Raw genomic sequence first — 23,666 nt, 5'->3', positions numbered from 1 at the left:
GAGACTCACATGGAATCCATTGTGAATCCTCCAAGTATCTGGCAGTTTCAATCGGAAGGAGACATCATTTATCTTTTCAGTGATCTGGAAAGGTCCATACTATCACATATTGAGCTTTGGAAAAAGCCTCTCCTTTCCCTTTTTCTTTCTTAGGCGTGCCTTCACAAAACGTAAGAGCACCCAATCATCCTCCTTCAATTTCAAGTCGCGACGATGGCGATCAACTACCTTTTCTTGTCATTCTTGGACTTCTGCAAAGTCTCGCAAACCTTCGCAAAAGCCGTATCCAAATCTCGCGCATATTCATCCGCTTCAAAAATCATCTTTCGTGCTTAGAAGGGTTGGAACCTTCGCAACACCTTCAACCATCTCAAATGGCGCCTTCCCCGTCGAAGAGTGTATCGTGTTATTGTAGGCAAATTCCACCAAACGTAAGTACTTTTCCCATTGAGTCTTCTGATCTGAGATATAAGACCTCAATAAATCTAGAACCACTGAATTTGCAATCTCAGATTGCCCATCAGTCTGAGGGTGGAACGATGACGAGAACTGCAACCGCGTGCCAATGTTCTCCCAAATTGCCTTCCAAAACAAACTCGTAAATCTAGGGTCTCTGTCAGAGACAATCGTCTCGGGCACGCCATGTAATCTGAAGATTTGGGCCAAAAACAGTCTCGCTAAGTGATGCGGCTTGACTGTTTTCTTTACTGGAATGAAATGAGCATGTTTGCTAAATCTGTCAATAACAGTCCAGATACCATCGTGACCACTCTGTGCTCTCGGGAGATCAAAAATGAAATCCATTGCAATACTTTCCCAGGGGCTGGTGGGTATGGGTAAAGGCTGTAACAATCCCTGTGCTTTATGCATGTCAAACTTGACCTTCTGGCATACTAAGCAACTGCGTACAAAATCTTCCACATCCCTCTTGAGTCTCGGCCAAAAGAAGTATCTCTCTACCCCTTTCATGGTGGTAGCAATGCCGCGGTGACCCGTAAAAGGTGGACAGTGGCATTCAGTCATAACCTTTTCCCTCAACGGCTGTGTAACGCACAACATGGTTTTTCTCATCAAGTAGCCATCCTGAATGGAATATACCGTTACTGTCTCCCCATCCCGTATCTGTGTGAAAAACGTCTGCAAAATCTGTATCTGTGGCATATTGGTCGACCATATCCTCGAAGCTTCTATGATGTATCGCGGAAATAGCCAGAACCAATGGCTTCAGAGACAAAGCAACTGCCACCACATTCTTCTGTCCCTAAACATGGGCAATCTAGAATTGAAACTATGACAAGATGTTCGCCCACCGCATCTGCTTTTCCGAAAGCTGCTTCTGTGACAAGAAGTAGCGCAGACTCTGATGGTCTGTAAAGACAGTAAAATCCGCTCCGAGTAGGTAATGCCGCCACTAAGTAAGAGCATGGATAACCGCCAAAAGCTCTTTCTCATAAATCTGTGTTGTCATCTCCGGCCTTGAGAACAATCGGCTCTCGTAAGCAATGACATGGCCTTCTTGCATCAAGACCGCACCCAGACTACGACCATAAGCATCCCAAAATACTTCAAATGACTTCTACAAGTCCAACAAAGTCAACACTGGTCCCGTAGTCAATTTCTCTTTCAATGACTGAAAGGCAGTTACCTCTGTGGATCCCCACGAGAAAGGGACTCCTTTCTGGGTCAAGATATGTAAAGGAGAAGCAACCTCTGCAAACTTTCGTATGAACCGCCTGTAGTACGAACACAGTCCCAAGAAGCTTCTAACTTCATGGACATTCTTCAAATCGGGCCAATCACGTATGGTCTATATCTTGGTCGGATCCATTTGCACTCCTGCTGTTGTCACAATGTGTCCCAAAAGGTGTATCTCTGGTAGGAAAATTTCACTTTTCTTTGCATTAATCACTAACTTGTGATCTCGTAATGCCTTAAAGACCTGAAGCAGATGATCTCTGTGTTCTGCCTCATTCTTGGAGAAAACAATGATGTCGTCAAAGATACTGCCAACAAATAGCCTGTACTCTCGAAAAATCCTATCCATCATCTGGTTAAATGTCGCAAGAGCATTGATTAAGCCAAAAGGCATGACCAAAAACTCAAATAACCCAAAAGTAGTCCGAAAGGCATAATCTCTTCATTTTGTGCTCGGCTCACATGGTAAGGTGGCCGGTTCGGTGGTGTGCTTCCAGGTATCAGATCAATGGTATGATCTTCAGGACGAGCAGGTGGTAACTCGCTTGGTAGGCCTTCTGAGAAGCAATCGGCGTGAGAGTGGAGAAAATCTTGGTGTTCTTTATCAAGTTTAGACATATTTGTACTATCCTTATCGCTCAATTCTTTCATAAAGATCGAGTAAACAGACAGACTAGATTTCATTAATTTTGAAATGGCTGAAGCCGATACAATAGGGACAGACTCGCCCTTCAGTTTACTATCAAGTACAATTGTTCTGCTCTTTTTTGTAGTCAAAGTTGCTTTTCTCGCCACTAAATCGACCACGGCGTTGTTCTTGTGGTACCAGGGTATCCCTCATGCCCCAAATACCCCTGACAATGCAACCGAAGTTTGCCAATGATAGGTGTAATGGCTACGTCCCTATCGGGTGCCGCTAGAACTGCCTCCGCAAGTGGTCCCATCTGATCGGGAGTGATCTCGAGCCGTGCCGCCAATTCCGGTGAAATAAAGTTGGCCTTGGCTCCTCCATCAAAGAAGATCAGGGCCTCTTGATCTTTCACTTTGTCCCAAGCTCGGCAAAGTTCTGTACTCTCCTCCATGGTGTCGGGATCAGTACCCACACAATCTGGAACCGGTCCTGTTTTCATCTTGCCTTTTCGTCCACGTTCCTCAGCTGCTCTTGAACTCTCAGGCCTATCATCGTCCTTATCATTTTGTTGTTTCTGTGCCTTTTTAGGGCACTTCGCAGAGATATGTCCATGTTCTCCGCATCCAAAGCACTTTTCCTCCTTGATGAATCGAGCTCGCTCCTGAGGAGTAAGCTTAGGTCGTGCATCCTTTTTCTCTGGGTTGCTCTTTTTCTTTCTACTTTCATTCCCAGAAGTCTGTTCGGCTCGTTGTGTCATGGCCTCATCTGTGGGGTAGGTCAGACCGCCATAGTGAATGGCAAAGCCCCGCTTCGCATGACTCATCAACTCCTAAATATAAGCTGAATTCTGTTCCAAACAGTGATCTCGAATCTCCGTAGGTAGACCTTAGGTAAACCGCTCATTCTGTTCTCTGAACGAGATCTTCTTGAATGAAGAGGCAAGAAGAAAAGAGGTCCAGAATCTCTCGCAGTAAGCATTGATTGTATCTTTCTTGGTCATCCAAAGATGGTTCCAAGCAGCTCGTATATCTCGTTCATACTCTTGCGTCAACCAAGAAGAAATAAAAAGCTTCTTAAATTTCAGCCATTTAACTGGCACAGTCTTGTTTAACAGAAGCGTGGACCACCAAGTGCGAGCATTCCCCTTAAAGTAAGAGGCAGCTCTCCGAATCTTGGAGTGCTCTGAATAGCATCATCCCACGAAAGCAATGTCAAACTGCTGTATAAAAGACAAAGCCTTCGAAGCATCTGAGTATCCTGAAAAAGTGTCGAATTTGATCGACTGTCCACCTTCCTTAAACTCTCGGACTTTCTTGCTTTTATCTTCTAGAAAGTCATATTGGTTGGCTTTATAAAAATTCTTCTTGTTCGCATAAAAGTTTCAGTCATCGGAATCTGAGTTGTCTGTAGACAAGTCCTCAATAGAACTGTCAGTCTCTGGGCGAGATTTAGCCTTCTTTGCCTTTTTCTTGCCCTTTCCGAAGCGTTGTTTCTTGCTTCGCTTTGTACCTTTTTTGTCTTCTTCGCTCGAATCTGAAGAGTTAGAAGAACTGTCAGAAGAAGAAGAACAAGAAGAAGAACCGGGTACTCCTTCAAATCGAACACGCTTCTTCTGTTTCTTTGCCTTGTCAAATGTCGACTAACTACCCAAATATCCCGGGAAGTCAGTGCCTTTCTTCTGCTTTTTGCCGTGCTTTTTGGCTTTCTTTTGCGCATCAAAAAGCTGAGCAATCCGTGCATCAACCACCTCTTGTAATTCCTTCTCTGAATACTGTTTGTGATCAAAAGGTTTCTTAAGAGCGGGTTTCAGGGGTGGTGTAGTGGTTTTCTGCCACTGCGCATGCACTTCCTGAAAAGAAGTCTCGCTCATATATTTTGCCAATTTCGGATCCTTCGCAAAACTGAGCATCATCTTTGTTGCATCGCCGATCAATTGACGACGCTTCATCTCTCTTTGCTCCGCCTGAGTAGGCCGAGGCGGGCCATACTCTCTGCCGGAATCTTTGTTTTGATCCCTATCCGCATCTCCAGATGCAGAGGGAGTCGACTGATCCTTGCGTGAAGCCATAAGTGCCACGGAAAAAAAATTGGGGATCGGATTCCCCGTAGAAGAGAAATCGTCCGTGCTCTGATACCACTCTAACAGACTTGGACACTCCAAGTCAAGAATCAATCACCACAGCACCATATAACCACTTCAAAACAATTCACAGATCACAGCAGATTTGCACTTGCCCAGCGGAGTTCCATGCCTAGAGATATTGGCCCCAAAGACTGGCACCCCTTTCGGTATTTCTTTATGTATTAAATCAAAGTCAGAGTACAAAGAGCGGTAAGGGTTTCACTCTTAGACTCTGCGTCCAGATGCTCTGAGAAGTGAGGCCCTCACCGCGTATATAAAGATTACAAGGGATGCCCAAAAGCAGAGCCCCAAAAAGCTTCCAGTTCAAAAGCAACCTCTCTCTCTCTCTCTCAAGAGAGAGCCAAAAATACAGCAAATCAACTCTCTCTCTCTCTCTCTCTCTCTCTCTCTCTCTCTCTCTCTCTCTCTCTCTCTCTCTCTCTCTCTCTCCCCCCAATCCCTTGCGTGGCCAAAAGCTGCCAAAAACGTCGCTTGCTTTTTTTTTCAGCCTCTGCAAATTCCAGGAATCCGTACCTGCTGCGACGTGGCATTTCCCGCCTGATTATGGTTTCCAGCCACTTAGGGTTTCAGCCAGCAGTTTAGGGTTAGGGTTTTGAAATTAGGGTTTCTGGCAGAAATTAGGGTTTGCAGGATTTTTAGGGCTGTTGGCAGAAATTAGGGTTTCTGCTGGCGGTAGTCATCACTTTGTGACAGAAACCTATACTCTAAGTAGCGCCATCCAAGACACCCCAATCTACTCTATCATAAGCCTTCTCAAAATCAAGAAGCAGGAACGCTATAGGCTAATCTCTCTGACGAGCCCATTCAATTGCCTCACCGAAAGCGAAGAAAATACAACGGTCTTGCACAAAACCTATCTGTGAAGCATGGATAAGATCGCGCATATAGGGTTTTAGGCGCATACTAATCATGCGAGCGATGATCTTATACACGGAGGACATGAAAGTGATTGGTCTCCACTTTTGTAAGGACAATGTATTTGCATCTTTCGGTATAAGAGAAATAAGTCTCAAACACAGAAAGGCACGCATCTCTCCAATGTCAAATATGTGTGGTAAACCGGAAAGCAGAGCGGGGCTAGGAGCATCCCAAAACTGCATAAAGAACTGTTTAGTCAACCTATCCTCTCAAGGACAAGAGACACCATCGAGGCCAAGCATTGCATCATGCATCTCTTGCATAGATAAGGGAGCTAGTAACTTAGGGCACATAACCTCTATAACCACTGGCTGCACATGAGACCAAACCTCTTCTCTGGCACACAAATAATATCAGTAAGCTCATCAACAAAAAACAAATGCTCAAAATAATATGATGTCAAGGATCTCATTAAAATCCGTATGTAACTTGCTTGCAGAATCACGTAATGCTCTAATGGACGTCCCCTTGGGACGCTCCCGCAAGTGTGCAAAGAAATCCTTATTCATCCTATCCGCTTTGGATATCCACGCCGAGACCAAAGCACGATAGGAGATTTCGGATTTCTCAATCTAAATGTGACCAAGTGTCTCTCTGGTGTCAATGACCTCGCACTCTCGAGTCTCCAAGGAACTCATATCTTGGAAACTCCTTGCGTTGCCAATGTATGCAACTCAAACGGTCCTGTAACTCACTCCCTGCAAAACAGGCCTCGTCACCGCTCTACAGTTGTCTATCTACAAGCCTCGGAAGACACTGATGTATGTAACCAGATGGGACACAAGATCTGCAAAAGCAGTACGTGTCCAAACATCTTGAATCAACAATCAACGAAGCATCATTTAACACCAAGTTAGGTATGCGTGATCCTTGTCTAGCCATAGAGGAAGTTTCAAATCTCAAATGCAAAGAAACTCGAGTATTATCAGAGAGCATTGTGCCATGCGAAATTGTAATTGTCCCACCATGGGATGTTGCTCAGGGGCCCACATAAAATCTATCTAGTCGCTTGAGTAGATGATCGGACTGACCTCAAAAACTCCACGAAAACTGCAATGACTATGGAGTGCAAGCCATAGATGAAGTATATCAAGCATCTCTACCAGAGACTGCAAAAAGGAATCTGCCCCACGCATCTCTCTCACACATTGCTACATATGGTAAAGATGGGGGTTGAATGGCACGTCATTCCTCATTGGTCTCTACATCGTTGAAACCACCGCCAAAAACCCACGAATCCATGATAGGCAATACGTTTACAATTTGCTAAGCTCTCTCTTCAGCTGAAGTGGGGAGCATAAATGCACATCACACCAACCAGGAGATCATCAATGTCTAGAGTAATCCACATTGCTCTACCGTACTAAAGTACCATGGTCATGTACACGATGGAGCCAACGGGTTCCCACATAAATGCATGCACTATTGCTAGAATACTGCTGCCCAATCGCAATTCCCAAAATGTATGAGAATCCCATGGTAACAACTTGTCACATCTACGACAACTGTCTATACATAACTTGGGCTCTTGCACGAGGCGTATATCCGCATCTCGATCTACATGAGAACGTAGATCTCTACGAAGAAAATTCTGTCTCGCACCACTAATGCTAGTGTGATGCAAGCCATTGACATTCCAAGTGACAATATGTAAATCCACGTGTTAACCAATAATGAGTCTAGAACCTCAACGGCATACATCAACCGTGTGAAAGGCTACAAGATTGAGGATCAATGCCGAGCTCTCTTGATGCTTGGCCAAAGCAGTGGAACAAGAGCCAATGGAAGAGTATCCTCATCATGTGGTAGTGGTCGTAGAAGCTGTCCTGGGCAAAGGAGAGAGCAGCTCTGAACCAAGAGCCAAAGAAGTTAGAAGAGCATCCTAGTGTGGAGACTACTGCCGAAGCCGTCCATACACATGGAGCGAGGGATCAGGCTGGTATGGTCCATAGACAGAACCAGTAATAAACAATAGCAATCCCCTGTGTGTAGCCATTATATACCTCCTATGCTCTGTGTCAGTCTGTCTGTAGCAATACATGATGGAATGCAGTCTGCCCAAGTTAGGACGGCCTCCAAGGTGTGGCGAAGAACAAAATTCATCACTAAACCTTCTATCCATGTCTGCCTGCCAACAAAACGTAGGGTGAAGGAGAGTATGGGACTCTGCCGACTACCTAGAAGAGAGCATGCCTTTTGTGCATGTCATAAAATGTACAACCGAACCAATAAGAGACCACTGATATCACCGATGTACTCGGCTCTAGAAAACTACCAAACACACGACATAGAAGCTATGAAGGATTGAGGAACATAAAGGGGGTGGTGGGGCACACAAGAGAGGTGGAGAGGGTGGAGTAAGTTGTAACATGGGCAAGTGTAGGAGGGCGGCGGGGGGGGGGGGTGATGGAGTTGCAGTGTCAGTGGGTGGGGGCAGTATGAGAGAAGGGGCTAGTGAAGATGGAAGAGATGGAAAAGTCAGTCTCCATAGCCAAATGTGAGGTAGTCTTGGGTGGATGTGGCAAAGTAGAGGGTATGTCGAATAACGGTTGAACCTATTGAGTAGCTGAAACCTATGAGACTGTAACAAACTTGGACACCCAAAGTCTAGATTCTGTCGTGATACAATAGAGGTTCACTTCAAATACTTCACAAATAGAGAGTCAACATGGTCCGGCGTTGTTCTGTGCCAAGAGAGATTGGCCCCAAAGACTAACGCCCCTTTCGCTATTTCTTTTTATATTAATCTTTGAGCAAAGTAAAACTCCCGCGGGTGCTCGCTCTCAGACTCTGCGTCCAAATGCTTTGAGAAGTTAGACCCCCTTGGGCTTATTTATTCTTACAAGGGATGCTAAAAGCAGAGCCCCAAAAGCAATAAACTCAAAAGCAATGCTTCCAAAAGCAGCTTGGCCAAAATCTGTCAACAAAAAGCAATCAGCACAACTGGCGGAATTCCGTACAGTTTTGTCAGTGAAAAAAGCGACGTCCCTACAGTCACCCACATCATCCCCTTTTGCGGCGTCCGTACAGTCAACCACGTCAGCTATCAGTGCGTTTTGCGGCTCCGTACAATCTCTCCGGGTTCTGTCGCATCATCAATTTGTGATAGAGACCGTCGGAGAGACGGCTTGTCGAGGTGGTAGGTGTGGTGTTGCAGGAGGCAACGCTCGCCGAAAGGTATGGCGTCGAGGAGCCTTCTGCCAACCCTCTGCTACGCCATGAGGTGGGGGATCTTGTGGCTCAAGGCGATGAGGAGGGTGGAAGGGACAGTCTCTCACTATGTGCCCAAACTGATAGCATCTAAGACACTGATCCGGCTGACCTGTAACCGCCAGCCTCTGTAGACAAACATGCTCTTCGGTGCAATAGCAAAGTAGTACTGTATCCGGGAAATGGGTGTCTCATGGTGCACAGACCTGTATCCGTGGTGTGCCAATCTTTGTAGCCATTAAGCCTAGTATAACGGCCCCACCTAGCGGTTACACCAATAACACAACTTGTAAGATGGATTAGGAGCGGTGGGAAGGAGAGAATGACTGGAAAACAAGGGATCCACGATCAAACTCCTCAACATCCAAGTCTGGTGTCCAGCGCCCTAAAACCAACAATAAGGTCCTTCCAACAATAGGAGAGCGACTAGAGATGCCACTCTCGAACCTCTCTCTCTCACCATTTTGAAGGGTTTCACCATCACTTTTTTGCTGTTTTTAGGGTTTCGTCACTTAAGGTTTCATTTTTTTAATTGGTTCTGTAGCTCGGTTTCACCGCTTGTTTTTAAGGTTGAAAATTTGTTCTTGCTGTTTTTCAAGGTTTTTGCCGCTGATTTTTTCTGTTTTTTCGAGTTTCACAAGCGTTTCTTGGGGCCATTGCTCTCTTGGGATAGAACTGCGCCACTCCGCGTGCGGCGTCTCGTGTGTCGTGCATCTCTTCCAATTCAATTGTTTTGAAGTGCTCAAAGTTGTTCAGTTTGTTCTTTTCCATTCGCACCACGTGCCACCACGGAACAGCCCAAGTGTCAAGAGAGAGAGAGCACATACCTACTAAATATTTACACCAGAGACTAACTCTATTTATACAAAGGAGATCTATAGTCATAGATGTACAACAGCCAAGCGAGGACTCTTGGTCACCGATTTACATTGTATGATGCACCAGCAGAGGCATATGCATAAACTTAGCCTAAGCAGAGGTACCGTTCTGAGAGCATGCCTCAAAACAGTTGGTATGACGAGGGGTGTAGAGAGACAAGAGCATAGCTTTCGAAGGATCTTCTCACAGACAGTCTCGGATAGCCTTTTGACGCCTTGTGCGACGGAAGAAGCGAGAGTTCCTAGCTCACTTGTTCTTGAGTAGAGACTCAGGAGAGGCATGGAGTTTTCTTTCATGAGCACTCCCCTCTCCCAATGATTACTTCACTCGATGAATGGGGTCAATATGCAACATCCTTATATACGGTCCCTCGACAGACACCCCTTCCAGATCCTTCTAAGCCATGCCCATCTACAAGTACCTTCTTTACCATTGAGATGGTAAAGACGGCCATTGACAGGATAAGGACCAGGAGGGCGTATGATCATGATGGTCTAATAGCAGAGCACTTACTAGAGATATGCTCATACAGGTTCTTGCAGTTCTGTTCAATTGTGTCATGTGTGAGCCTCTACCTGAGACTTGAAGACTGTCTATTATTGTGCACATCTTCAAGGACGGTGATCCTACGGAGCCTGGAAACTACTGTACTATTAGGAATGGACATAGATTGGCACGGTTGTATGCATCTATCCCTGAGCAGTAGTTGAGCAAATGGGCACAGAGCGAGGGCATACGATGTACGGCCCTTCTCTTAGCCCTTACTCTTGCTAAAATATCTAAGCCGTCGACTTTCCGAATACGATCAAGTAAAGCACCCTAGCTACCCACGACACGCTTTCGGTTTTAACTATGGGAACATGGATATAATCAATGCAAAGCTATCCATGAGACACTTTCGGTTTTTACCATGGAAACGTGGATATAACCAATGCATGGGATATTAGTTTTATCTCAAGAAAAGAAAAGAAAAAAAATTGCATAAGAAAACAAAGAAAGAAATAAGAGTAAGATGAAAAAGTAACTTGTTGAAAGTAGCTTGTTGAATAAGCCACTTGTAGAGAAAGTAGCTTCTTGCATAAGCCACTTGTAGAAAAAGTTGCTTCTTGTAAGAAAAGTAGCTTCTTGCATAAGTAGCTTGTTGGAGAAGCTTTGAAAAGCAAGAAAGAATATCAAGATATTTAGAGTAACGTATCACGATAAGTTAAGGGCCTTATCAAAATAAGTTTATAAGGAGGCCTTCCCTACTCATTAAATGCTTCGCTTTCTTTCACTTCACTTCGCTTCAATTCACTTCTCTTTACATTTCATAGTGCAAGCTTGATAGTGAGCCATGAAAAGCCAAATCTAATCCTCCTTCATACACACACCTACACATCCCTTTCTCATCAAGAGAAGACATAACCATAATCCAAATTACCATTACCCTTTTCACCTTCTCTCTCTTAACCTACAAGCTTTCCATAGCTTGAATTTTTTTAATCTCTTTCTATTCCCATAGCCAAATTGGTGGTTTTCAAGCAAAAAGAAGCGGAAAAGATCCGGCCACGTCAATACACTTGCCGTTACTCTTCCAAAGCAAAGAGAAGACCCTACTATCTTCACATTAAGGTTCCGAAACCTTAAGCTTCTTTAAGCCACTTGATTAATCCTCTCCACGGTAGTAAAGGTACACCTAAATCCCTTCGTAAAGAAGAATTTGTTAATCATTCATACACTATTACATGCATATTTTACGATACTCTAGCAAATCCACTCTTAGGAACTTTGCCATTTTACACTACCATGCATAGAAGGGTTTTACTCTTGCATAAGCACTCAAAGGAAGTTTTGATTAGTTACACAACGTTGTAAGTTGGTGCATCTCGAATATTTTGTGTGTATCACGCATAGATCACACCAAAGTAAAAACTCATTATAGAAAGCATATGCATTGTTCATTTCAAGTTTGTTTGCTTTCAAGTTTGTTTTGCAAATTCGAAAGGGGGAGTAAGGGGATAGCTTCACGGATGTCGTGACCGTGTTGCTTGAACATAAAACTCCCAACACTTTCATGGAGATGCCCCATGGATGGCAAATGATGAAAAGGGACCAAAAAGGGGATTCATCAAAGTCGGGGATAACTTGAAACTTACGTAGAGACAAAACCTTAAGCTTCTATGAGATTCGTTGTTTTCTTAAGGTCTTGTTTGAATAGAAAATTAAAAGGAATTAGAAATTAAAGGTTATAACTCAAGGAGCTTAATCTAAAATTTAAACTAAGATTAAAAACTTTACCGAGAAGATTGACGTGGATAGCCCTAGCATAACATAGCGATTTAAGTGTGAACTTGTCCTCATGTTTGGAAAAAGACCGGCACAGGTTACCTGTGGGATACAACGAGGGATGGTCCTTTTCAGCTAAGACTGATAACCGTTGGTCTATGTTTGAGCTCAGGGTTCATTCATTGCCCTAGAAATGGGATTGAATGGGAGTGTGTCCCAACCGGGTGGATGTGACTCGCGGATGCGTCTGGAAATCGGCTTAGTCCGAGTAGGCCTGATGCCGACGGGAAAAGAAGGAAGGAAAAAGGATCCATAGAGGGATCATGATAAGGGAGAAAGATGTGATTTAATTAAGGAACTCTTCAAATTGTTTGGGAAAAAGAAACCTTGGAAAGGATAGGAACCTAAATGGGCTATTCTGCAATTGTCCTCATCAGCCGAACCTTTGCTCTTCTTCTCGGGATTATTGATTTAAAAGGAACCTAAAGTATATTATCTTTGAAGCCTTTTCCACACAAGATAAAGAAACATAAGAATTGGAATCTGTGTAAAGGTGCCGCCTTCTCACATGGCGGAGGAGACAGGATACCTGAGTCTTGGGACGAGGATCGGGATATGCCTGGAGAAGTATATGTGATTGCTTGAGAGATAACTAGATAATCTTACTAATATTAAAGGAAAAAGGAAGTAAAAATATTCATGCACATTTGCAAGGGCATGTAACAGTTTGCATGCTGCTTTCAAATGCTTGAAATGTATTCTTAGTTCGCCATGATTGGAATACTGTTTTCTAGTATCGTAGTACTACCTTGTGAAGGTGCATTTATCAAACAATTCGGTGGGTGGGCGGATTCCGGAGGGTTAATTGTTGGCCGGAAAGTTGAACTCAATTTTATGTTGTCTTAGCAATCAAGTCCAGAGCAGGGAAAAGAGATTCCGATCTACGAAGCGGAGAACAACTTGGAATCGAGGGATTCGTGTAGATTATAATACACTCACCTTAGGGGAACGCATTGACGGATGTGCTCGATCCTAACCGAGAAAAAAGCGTTAATGACCTTGGACCAAGGGTGAATTAGAGAGCTCCCACCAGTTGACCCTGGAAGGTCGAGTTCCAAGTTAGTCTGATGACTTCGATTGGTAAATTTCATCGGTAAGCAAAGGTTCTTCGGGGCAAACGGATCCATATGAGAGAAAGTGAATGTTATCACCCCCTTGAGTTGGCATCGAAGAGCAGGAGGAGTCCTTTCTTGGTGTCAGCCTCAAGCAGGAGGGATGTCGGAGATCACGGTGTATCCTTGTGAAGATGGTACAGTCGGTGGTCCCCGGACATGGCCCTCACGAGTGGTATCAGAGCGCAGTTTCTGTCCTTGGATAGATAAAGGTCTTAATTGACTCTTGTAGAAAGGAGTGAGATAATGAAAAATAACTTCTCAAATTGCATGAAATCTGTCAGATGATGTGGACCTCTCAAGAAGAGGAAGTACTCGAAATTGTCCACAAGCAAATGGAAGAAGCGCCTATGGAACAAAAGGAGGCCATGTTAGAACACTTTGTTCACCTCCTTTTTCCTACCAAAGGGACAACCGGAGCTCAACAAATGTGGAAGAGCCAATGCAACATTACTGAAGTAACTCTTTGGGGCCATGAACACCTTCTAAATAATCTTCGCCTAGCCATGATAAGAGAGAAATTGGGACTAGGTACCAATCGCTATTGTATTATTAGTTCTCATGCCATAGATTATGAAAGCAAGCTTCTTCTGTTAATAACCAATCTCCCTCATGATAAGATGTTTATCTACCCACGACAAAGAACAACACTTACTAGACAATTTACACATAGCCCTTAGAAACAAGTTGGTGAGGCTATATGCGCTCGCAATTCACTTTCTTCTCGAATCCACAAACTTATATTTTCTGAGACTCGTAACGTTAAGACTTTAAAGACAGTACAAACAAAGCAAGACATGGAAGAATTTGATGTCTAGAAATTACTAAAGAAGTGCAAGCCTATATCAATAATTATTTTCCCAAGATGTATAAAGTTTTTGGCATAAATAGAAAGAGGAAAAAAAAAAGTTTTGAAAGAGAGAAAAATAACAAAGAGTTTACCTTTTTGAAGGGTCTATCTTTAAAAGAATTTAACTAGACTTTGTATATCTGAAAGAATCCTAAAGATCGGCTGATTTGAAGTAATCCTAGGGATGGATTGGTTGAGTAAAAAAATAAAGCCAACATCCATTGCAACGAAGTAAGCATCTATTTTTTCAAACTCAAAGGGTGAACAAGTCTTAGTGCAAGGTAGAACAGGGAAAGCTCCCCTGAAGGTGATCAAAGCCAGTCGTTTGGTTAAGGGGTTAAAGAAAGGACTGTCAATTTTTGTTATAAGACTCAATAAACCAGAGACCAAATCAAAAGAATCAGAGCCTGAATGGCTAAATGAATATCAAGATATTTTTCCAAAGGAATTGACAACTCTTCCACCGCCTAGGGAATTAGTGCACGAGATCGAGCTCATTCCTGGTGCCTAACCAATAGCAAGGACTCCCTACAAGATGTCACCTTCCGAATCCATAGAGCTGAAGAATCAGTTGACTCAGCTTTTGGAACAAGGTTTCATCAAACCGAGTGTCTCTCCCCGGGGCTCCTGTACTCTTCCAAAAGAAGAAAGATGGAATGTTCAGACTTTGCATAGATTTTTGAGGCCTAAATCAGTTCACTGTCGAGAACAAGTATCCCTTGCCTCGCATAGATGAGCTGCTTGATCGACTCGGTGGTTCCAAATTTTTCACCAAGATTGATCTCAGATCAGGCTATTACCAAGTTGGGATAAAAAGGGAGGATATTCTGAAAACAGCTTTTAACACAAGGTTTGGGCATTACGAGTTCACTGTCATGCCTTTTGGCCGAACTAATGCTCCTGCCACATTTAATCGCCTCATGACCTACCTCTTCAGGACAGAGATAGATGATTTTGTTCTAGTCTTCTTTGATGACATCCTTATATATTCAAAGACTAGAAAAGATCATGAACGGCATGTACGCCATGTCTTGGAGATTCTCAAAAAAGCCCAACTTTACGCCAAGCATAGCAAATGCTCTTTCTTTATAGAGAAGGTTGCCTATTTGGGATACACAGTTTCAAAGGATGGTCTTTCTCCCGACCCAGCTAAGGTGGAAGCTGTAGTTCAGTGGCCCATTCCCAAGACTGTTTCAGAAGTACGGGAATTTCTTGGCCTCACAAGATGGTGTAGAGTATTTATTAAAAAATATGCACTCATCGCAGGCCCTCTCACTAAACTCATTAAGAAGGAGGAACCCTTTATCTGGTCAGACAAGAGGGATAAAGCCTTCAACAAATTAAAGGAGATTTTGGCCAGTGAACCTATTCTCAAACTTAAAGATTTTCAAAAAACCTTTGAGGTGATAGTGAATGCTTGCATACAAGGTATAGGTGGAATCCTACAGCAAGAAGGCCATCCCATAGCTTATGAATCACAACAGCTCAAGGTTCATAAGAAGAATTATCCCACCCATGACCTCGAACTACTGGCTGTGGTTCATGCCCTCAAAAAGTGGACACACTATCTTCTAGGTCAGATGTTCGAGCTTGTTACTGACCACAAAAGTCTCGAGTGGATTTTCACCCAGCCAGATCTCAATATGTGACAAAGGTGATAGGTTGAGTTCCTACAAGAGTTCACTTTTGAGATCAAATTTAGACCAGGCAAGGAAAATCAAGCTGCCGATGCTCTAAGCCGACGAGTAGTGGCCCTTGCCATTACACTAGTCCATTCAACTCTACCCGAAGAAGTTCAAAATGCCCTCCCAACTGATGAGCAATTTGGTCCGTTGATCCAAGAAATCCAAGCTAAAGTTCAGAAAAGATATCTGGAAGGCTACTCTATTCAAGATGGACTCTTATTCTTCAGGAATCGATTGTGCATATCTACATGCTTAAGGATGCAAATTCTGAAGGAAGCTCATAAAACTCCCCTTGCAGCTCACCCAGGTTATCACAAAATATTTGCTTCTCTTAAACAGAATTTCTACTCGCCTAAGATGAAAAAGGATACCTTAGAGTATGTTAAGGAGTATTTAGTATGCCAAAAGGTGAAGGCTGAAAGAGTTAAGATTCTTGGGAAGCTACAACCATTGGATATACCTACAATGAAGTGGGAGTGCATCAGTATGGATTTTGTAACAGGGTTACCTAAGACTGCTGGAAATTTTGATTCAATTTTTGTGGTAGTGGATAAACTCACCAAAGTAGCTCACCTTGTCCCAGTCAAAACCACTACCTCTGCAGTAGATATTGCTCAAATTCTTATAAAAGAAATTATCAGATTACATGGAATACCTGCTAGGATAATCAGTGTTCGTGATGCCAAGTTTACCTCTAAGTTTTGGAAGGCCATGTTCCAATCCTTAGGCACTCAATTAAACCTAAGTTCAGCCTATCATCCAGAGACAGATGGACAAACTGAAAGAGTTAATCAAGTCATAGAAGATATGTTGAGATCATACTGTAATCAGCAACCTTATCTTTGGATCAAATTTTTACCCTTAGTGGAATTTGCTTATAATTCTTCCTACCATAGAAGCCTAGGAATGTCACCATTCAAAGCTCTTTATGGACAAGACTGTATCATTCTACTCAGAATGGCCGACCCAAGTCTCCCAGTATCTGCAGCAAAGAATACACTTGAAGAAATGGATCATCAAATCAAAATAATAAGGAAGAACCTTAAGTGAGCAAGTGACAGGCAAAACAGTTATGCTAATTTACATAGATCTCCCCGGATTTTTAAGGCAAGAGATAGAGTTTTCCTTAGGGTCAAGCCAAAGAGAAGTTCACTCAAATTGGAAAAATACAAGAAGTTAGCATATAGATATTATGGACCCGTTGAGATTCTGAGAAGGATAGGGGACCAATCCAAGTTCTATCTTACTAAAATTTTGTAACCTGACCTTTTGCTAAATAATAACGAGATTAGCGTTTTCCTTTACATTTTGTGACTTGGATCTGTGTATGGAATTACAAAATCAATAAATAGATTTAGCTAAGTTTGAAATTCTCTCAAGGACTTCTATCAAATACAAGATATAAGAACTCAGAACCAATTTCATTATATCCATCAAGAAAAATCAGAGAAAGAAAGATTTAAGACAAGCACCAAGATCTTGGAACATGATGCAGTTGTTAAGGGATATAACAAAGATACATTTTCTAGAGGTCAATAAGCCCATCCATTACATGATCACAAAAGCAACTATCACAAGCAGCGCACATATTAGGCCTCTCATCAATAGGAAAGATTCGCTGTGAAATTATTGCACTAATCTCTCTAGTATGAGGTGTGAAGTTAAAGGGCCCTCTAAGTGGTAAACCAAAGTGAGAGTAAAGATATATCTTTTGATGAGGAAGGAATTAAGCAAGCAAAAAGACTCGTTCTGAAAAACCTCGATGCATTGACCTCATCACGCAGTAATACCGAGGACCCAAACCCATAGCTTCAGTAACCATAGCCAAACAGACATTATTACGAAAGTGATCCCAATCCCAAAGGGTCACCCTTGTTACACTTCGAAATGTCTGCCATTTGGTTTGAGCTACTGAAGTTCCCAAGTGAAGAAACAGCAGGCGCCCATATCGCTCCATAAAATCTCTCCTCATGGATTCACTTGTTTGTTGTAGATAAGGAATGGCTACAGATAAAACTAGCTCTTCCCATCGATCCATAACGTAAGATAATGAGTAAAGAGACAAACCTAAGGAATTTTGACAAGGGATGGAAACAAAAGTGAAAGACAAAGGGAATAATACTGGAAGAAAAAAAAATATAGTGCACTCTATATATATACCTAGATGAATCCAGGATAAGCCCAGATTCACCCTTAAAGGAAAGTGCAAGGTATAGACCCATGGTAATCATCCACAAGACAATATAACCATCAGCTCCATCATGCATAGTATTGACTAAATACCACGACATCCCCACTAACGTCGTCAGTGCCCAATAGTGGGTGTAGAACTAGGTACTAACATATGCTCCCAAACACAACACACACCATACGCACACACACGTGAGCATACATCAACACAAAGTTTAGCGTACTGAGTTTCTGTCATGACTCCGGAGATCAAGGGCAGACTCAGCCATAATGAAGCCTAGCACTAAAAGAAGCATTAAAAAGAAAAAATTAGCACAAAAATGAGATAGTTGATAGGGCATACGCACCACAAAAGATAGAAAGAATTAGCACAATATCAACTGGTCAACTTTATATAGGCTACCCAGCCAAGGAAGGGTAAATTAGCGTTACCCAGAAGTTGAAAGTGTAACGTGCGAATGAAGATTTTTCAGCTCCTTATTTATTTCGAGCTGAGGACATCTCTTTCTTTTTGTTGGAGAGTTTGTAAGGTCCTTCTCTTAGCCCTTACTCTTGCTAAAATATCTAAGCCATCAACTTTCCGAATACGATCAAGTAAAGCACCCTAGCTACTCACGAGACGCTTTCAGTTTTAACTATGGGAACATAGATATAATCAATGCAAAGCTATCCATGAGACACTTTCGGTTTTCACCATGAGAACGTGGAAATAACCACTGCATGGGATATTAGTTTTATCTCAAGAAAAGAAAAGAACAAAAAAATTGTATAAGAATACAAAGAAACAATCAGGATAAGGTGAAAAAGTAACTTGTTGAAAAATTCACTTGTTGAAAGTAGCTTGTTGAATAAGCCACTTGTAGAGAAAGTAGCTTCTTGCATAAACCACTTGTAGAAAAAGTTGCTTCTTGTAGGGAAAGTAGCTTCTTGCATAAGTAGCTTGTTGGAGAAGCTCTGAAAAGCAAAAAAGAATATCAAGATATGTAAAGTAACTTATTACGATAAGTTAAGGGCCTTATCAAAATAAGTTTATAAGGAGGCCTTCCCTACTCATTAAATGCTTCGCTTTGTTTCACTTCACTTTGCTTCAATTTCCTTCCCTTCACTTCTCTTTACATTTGATAGTGCAAGCTTGATAGTGAGCCATGAAAAGCCAATGCTAATCCTCCTTCACACACACACCTACACATCCCTTTCTCATCAAGAGAAGCCATAACCATAATCCAAATTACCATTACCCTCTTCACCTTTTCTCTCTTAACCTACAAGCTTTCCATAGCTTGTATTTTCTAAATCTCTTTCTATTCCCATAGCCAAATTGGTGGTTTTCAAGCAAAAAGAAGCGGAAAAGATCCGGCCACGTCAATACACTTGCCGTTACTCTTCCAAAGCAAAGAGAAGACCCTACTATCTTCACATTAAGGTTCCAAAACCTTAAGCTTCTTTAAGCCACTTGATTAATCCTCTCCACGGTAGTAAAGGTACGCCTAAATCCCTTCTTAAAGAAGAATTTGTTAATCATTCATACACTATTACATGCATATTTTACGATACATTAGCAAATCCACTCTTAGGAACTTTGTCATTGTACACTACCATGCATAGAAGGGTTTTACTCTTGCATAAGCACTCAAAGGAAATTTTGATTAGTTGCACAAGGTTGTAAGTTGGTGCATCTCGAATGTTTTGTGTGTATCACGCATAAGTCACACCGAAGTAAAAACTCATTACAGAAAGCATATGCATTGTTCATTTCAAGTTTGTTTTCTTTCAAGTTTGTTTTGCAAATTCGAAGGGGGGAGTAAGGGGATAGCTTCACGGATGTCGTGACCGTGTTGCTTGAACATAAAACTCCCTACGCTTCCATGGAGATGTCCCATGGATGGCAAATGATGAAAAGGGACCAAAAAGGGGATTCATCGAAGTCGGGGATAACTTGAAACTTACGTAGAGACAAAACCTTAAACTTCCATGAGATTCGTTGTTTTCTTAAGGTCTTGTTTAAAAGAAAATCAAAAGGAATTAGGAAGTAAGGGTTTATAACTCAAGGAGCTTAATCTAAAATTTAAACTAAGATTAAAAACTTTACCGAGAAGATTGACATGGATAGCCCTAGCATAACATAGCGATTTAAGTGTGAACTTGTCTTCATGTTTGGAAAAAGGGCGGCGCAGGTGTTTACCTGTGGGATACAACGGGGGATGGTCCTTTTCGGCTAGGACTGATAACCGTTGGTCTATGTTTGAGCTTAGGGTTCATTCATTGCCCTAGAAATGGCATTGAATGGGAGTGTCCCGGCCGGGTGGATGTGACCCGCGGATGCGTCTAGAAATCGACCTAATCCGGATAGGCCTGATGCCGACGGAAAAGGAGGAAGGGAAAAGGATCCATGGAGGGATCATGATAAAGGAGGAGGATGTGATTTAATTAAGGAAATCTTCAAATTGTTTGGAAAAAAGAAACCTTGGAAAGGCTAAGAACATAAATGGGCTATTTCGCAATTGTCCTCATCAGTCGGACCTTTGCTCTTCTTGTCGGGATTATTGATTTAAAAGGAAGCTAAAGTAGATTATTTTTCAAGTCTTCACCACACAAGATAAAGAAAAGTAAGAATTGGAATCTGTGTAAAGGTGCCACCTTCTCACGTGGCGGAGGAGACAAGATACCCGAGTCCTGGAACGAGGATCGGGATATGCCTGGAGAGGTATATGTGATTGCTTGAAAGATAACTAGATAATCTTACTAATATTAAAAGAAAAAGGAAGTAAAAATATTCTATAAAGGAAAAGGTGGGAACGACCTGATAAATGCACATTTGCAAGGGTATGCAACAGTTTGCATGCTGCTTTCAAATGCTTGAAATGTATTCTTGGTTCGCCATGATTGGAATATTGTTGTCTAGTATCATAGTACTACCTTTTGAAAGTGCATTTATCAAACGGTTCGGTGGGTAGGCGGTTTCCGGAGGGTTAATTTTTGGCCGGAAAGTTGAACTCAATTTTATGTTATCTTAGCAATTAAGTCCAGAGCGGGGAAAAGGGATTCCGAGCTACGGAGCGGAGAACAACTTGGGATAGAGGGATTCGTGTAGATTATAATACACTCACCTTAGAGGAACGCATTGACGGCTGTGCTCGGTCCTAACCGAGAAAAAAGCGTCAATGACCTTGAACCAAGGGTGAATTAGAGAACTCCCACCTGCTGACCCTAGAAGGTTGAGTTCCAAGTTAGTCTGATGACTTCGATTGGTAAATTTGATCGGTAAGCAAAGGTTCTTCGGTGCTAAGGGATCCATATAAGAGAGTGAATGTTATCACCCCCTTGAGTTGGCATCGAAGAGTAGAAGGAGTCTTGTCTTGATGTCGGAGATCACGGTGTATCCATGTGGAGATGGTACAGCCGGTGGTCCCTGGGCATGGCCCTCACATACAAATAGGGGGACATGCCAGTTTCAAGAGAGGCTTCTTCTGTTCGTATTTTGACACTCAGAGCCATCATTGAGGAGGGTAGGACACATGGGAGATGGATTTATTGTAGCTTTGTGGATTTCTGCAAAGCATCTAGATTGATGCGCAGACTATAGGAAATGGGAGTGCCCATTGAGTTGATTTGAGGGATCATGGCTCTATACAAATTAGTGGTGGGACATGTACGCATCCTAGAGGGGATATCTGATTTAGTTCACTCCACTATTGGAGTGATTGATACAAGGCTGCCCATTGTCTCTTACTCTATTTGGTATGTTTATAGATGAGGTTTCTGATTACATTGATAAGAGTGGGTGATAGAGGTGCCCAGCTGGCAGGGACATGGATTTCATTGTTGATATATGCTGATAATATTGTGTTGATCTCTACCTTTCTGAAGGGTATGCAACGACATTTGAAAGAATTACATAGCTTTGCCAAGGATAGTGGATTGTCTGTAAACCTTCGTAAAACCAAGGTTATGGTGTTTAACACCACACCGCAATGGATCAGGAGATCAGCACCTACATTCACTTATGGTCAGGAGACAGTGGAGTGCACATATGCATACACTTATCTTGGGATAGTCTTCACTGGGCCATGGTTTTCCTTGAAGAGAGCAGCAAAGACTAGACTTACGTGCGCGCACCCAGCCTTGGGAGGATTGGAGAGGATGTGTTCGCAGGTTAAGTTATAAGAACCCCAAACAAAGCTCTGGCTCTCTGATACCTTGGTAGCTTCAGAGTTTGGGGACCCTCTGTGGGTTGGGATGGGTTGAGAGGTATGGAGAGGCCCTTGGTACCTATGATCTCTCGATTGATTAGAGCCAAGGCCTCTGTGCCACACGAGATTATTAGAACGGAGCTAGCAACCCCCCTGAGACACACGCGAGTTGCGAACTATCATGCAAGATAGCAATACGCAACACGAGCAGTAGACCCCCTTAGGGCTACGCGATAGCAAGAAACAAGGCCTTCAAAGGTTTCGCGACTGCAGAAACAACCTGGTAGGGTTGCATGACAACAAGAACAGGCTTTTAAGGTTTCCTGACAACAAGAATAGCTATTAGGGTTTTGACTAAATGGCTCAAAGAGACAGTACTACAAAGACCACTTCTTGACCATTCTAGCAGATGGGTTCATCCAAAGACCAAGATACATGGATGTCTACATGCCACATAGAGCACGGGTCGCCATTTGACAGCTCAGAGTATCATCACAGCAGCTAGAGATTGAGGCAGGGAGAGTTGCATATGTTTCTAGAGCAGAGAGGATATGCAGACTTTGCACAGAAGAGGTTGAGAGCGAGGAGCATTATGTATGCAAATGTGAGGAGATTAGAGGCAAATATCCGACCTTGTTTGCAGATCAGCCCACTCTACATCAGATATTTGAGTCTAGAGACCAACGGCAGTTCGACCGCTTCCTCGTAGAGGCATAGCAGCATCGGGACTCCCTCCTCCAGGCGGCATCAGGTGTGAGCGATGAGGGCCAAACACAGCTCACGGACTTTTTTCAGAGGCCCACAGCAGCACCATCACCTCCGACCATTCAGAGAGGAGTGACTCTACAGCAGGCTGAGGAGGTCCGAGCGCGCAGACGCCCACGTACCCATGGACGTAGGGCACCTCGCCTACACCAGAGAGAGATTCAAGAGATCGAGGAGCACTACTATAGATCTTTGGAGGAGCGACGCATCCGAGCTTCTGCAGATCCAACCACCATCTTACGCAGATTGTTCACACCCTATCCGCCCATGCATTATGTATTACATCCTGACTATGGGACTGGATGGAGCTAGAGATAGGATAGCATCTCATGTTTGTATTTACCCCAGCATCTAGGTTTGCATCTTTCCCCAGTTTTGGACCTCCCCCCCCCCCCCCCCCCCCCCCCCCCCCCCCCCCCCCCCCCCAAGTCATTACACAGGATAGCTTACTTTTACTTTTGTACCTTTTATCCTTTATGGATACACAGAGGACACTCACCTCATGTACTTTGATTTGTCTCATAGGCAGACTTCTGCCTTTTCATAGACATTAAAAAATCTCTCAATCTCTCTCTCTCTCTCTCTCTCTCTCTCTCTCTCTCTCTCTCTCTCTCTCTCTCTCTCTCTCTCTCTCTCTCTCTCTCTCTCTCTCTCTCTCTCTCTCTCTCTCTCTGGCTAAAAAAGTGGGACTTGGTACCCTTTTATATTACGTAATCAAAATTACAAGCCCGGCATTACATTAGCCCGTAGGATTACAGACACAACGGATCTAATAGTGAAAAAACCCCTGAGATATTCGACGATTACAAACCATAGAGGAAAAACTACCAATGATGTAAAGTTACAAAAGATGGGTGATACAACTAAAGCTAGGAGCTAGGGAGTGAGTGAAGAAAGTAGCAGAGAGCTGAAGCAGAAATAGGCCGCCCTGACGTCGAGAGGAGGTCGAAAACTCCACCAAAGAATCTCCGATAGCCCACTCTAGATCTCCAAGCCATATACAATGGTGCATCTCAGCAGAAGAGACATCATAGCAAGCAAGCTAAACAAACATGAACCATGAGAAACAAAGA

General features: G+C 43.0%; 1 protein-coding gene across 4 annotated transcripts in view; it reads right to left on the bottom strand.

Annotated features, from left to right (window-relative positions):
* Positions 1–23,666, bottom strand: part of LOC147429438 (uncharacterized) — a 94,727-nt gene that overhangs the window by 8,046 nt on the left and 63,015 nt on the right. For 2 of the 4 annotated variants that reach the window (XM_086495685.1, XM_086495684.1), the window contains exon 11: positions 18,450–18,592. The exons of 1 other annotated variant lie outside the window; for it this stretch is intronic. In XM_086495685.1, the coding sequence (XP_086351811.1) occupies positions 18,450–18,592 (143 nt within the window). Of the gene's footprint in view, positions 1–16,339; positions 16,431–18,449; positions 18,593–23,666 lie in introns of all 4 variants that reach the window. One more of the 4 variants, XR_015185868.1, reaches the window with a different exon arrangement.

This window comes from Adiantum capillus-veneris, chromosome 22, assembly GCF_014529385.1.
Source record: "Adiantum capillus-veneris isolate H3 chromosome 22, ASM1452938v2, whole genome shotgun sequence".
Classification (NCBI taxonomy): domain Eukaryota; kingdom Viridiplantae; phylum Streptophyta; class Polypodiopsida; order Polypodiales; family Pteridaceae; genus Adiantum; species Adiantum capillus-veneris.
Note: the sequence above shows the minus strand (reverse complement) of the source record. Positions and strands in the feature narration are given on the sequence as shown.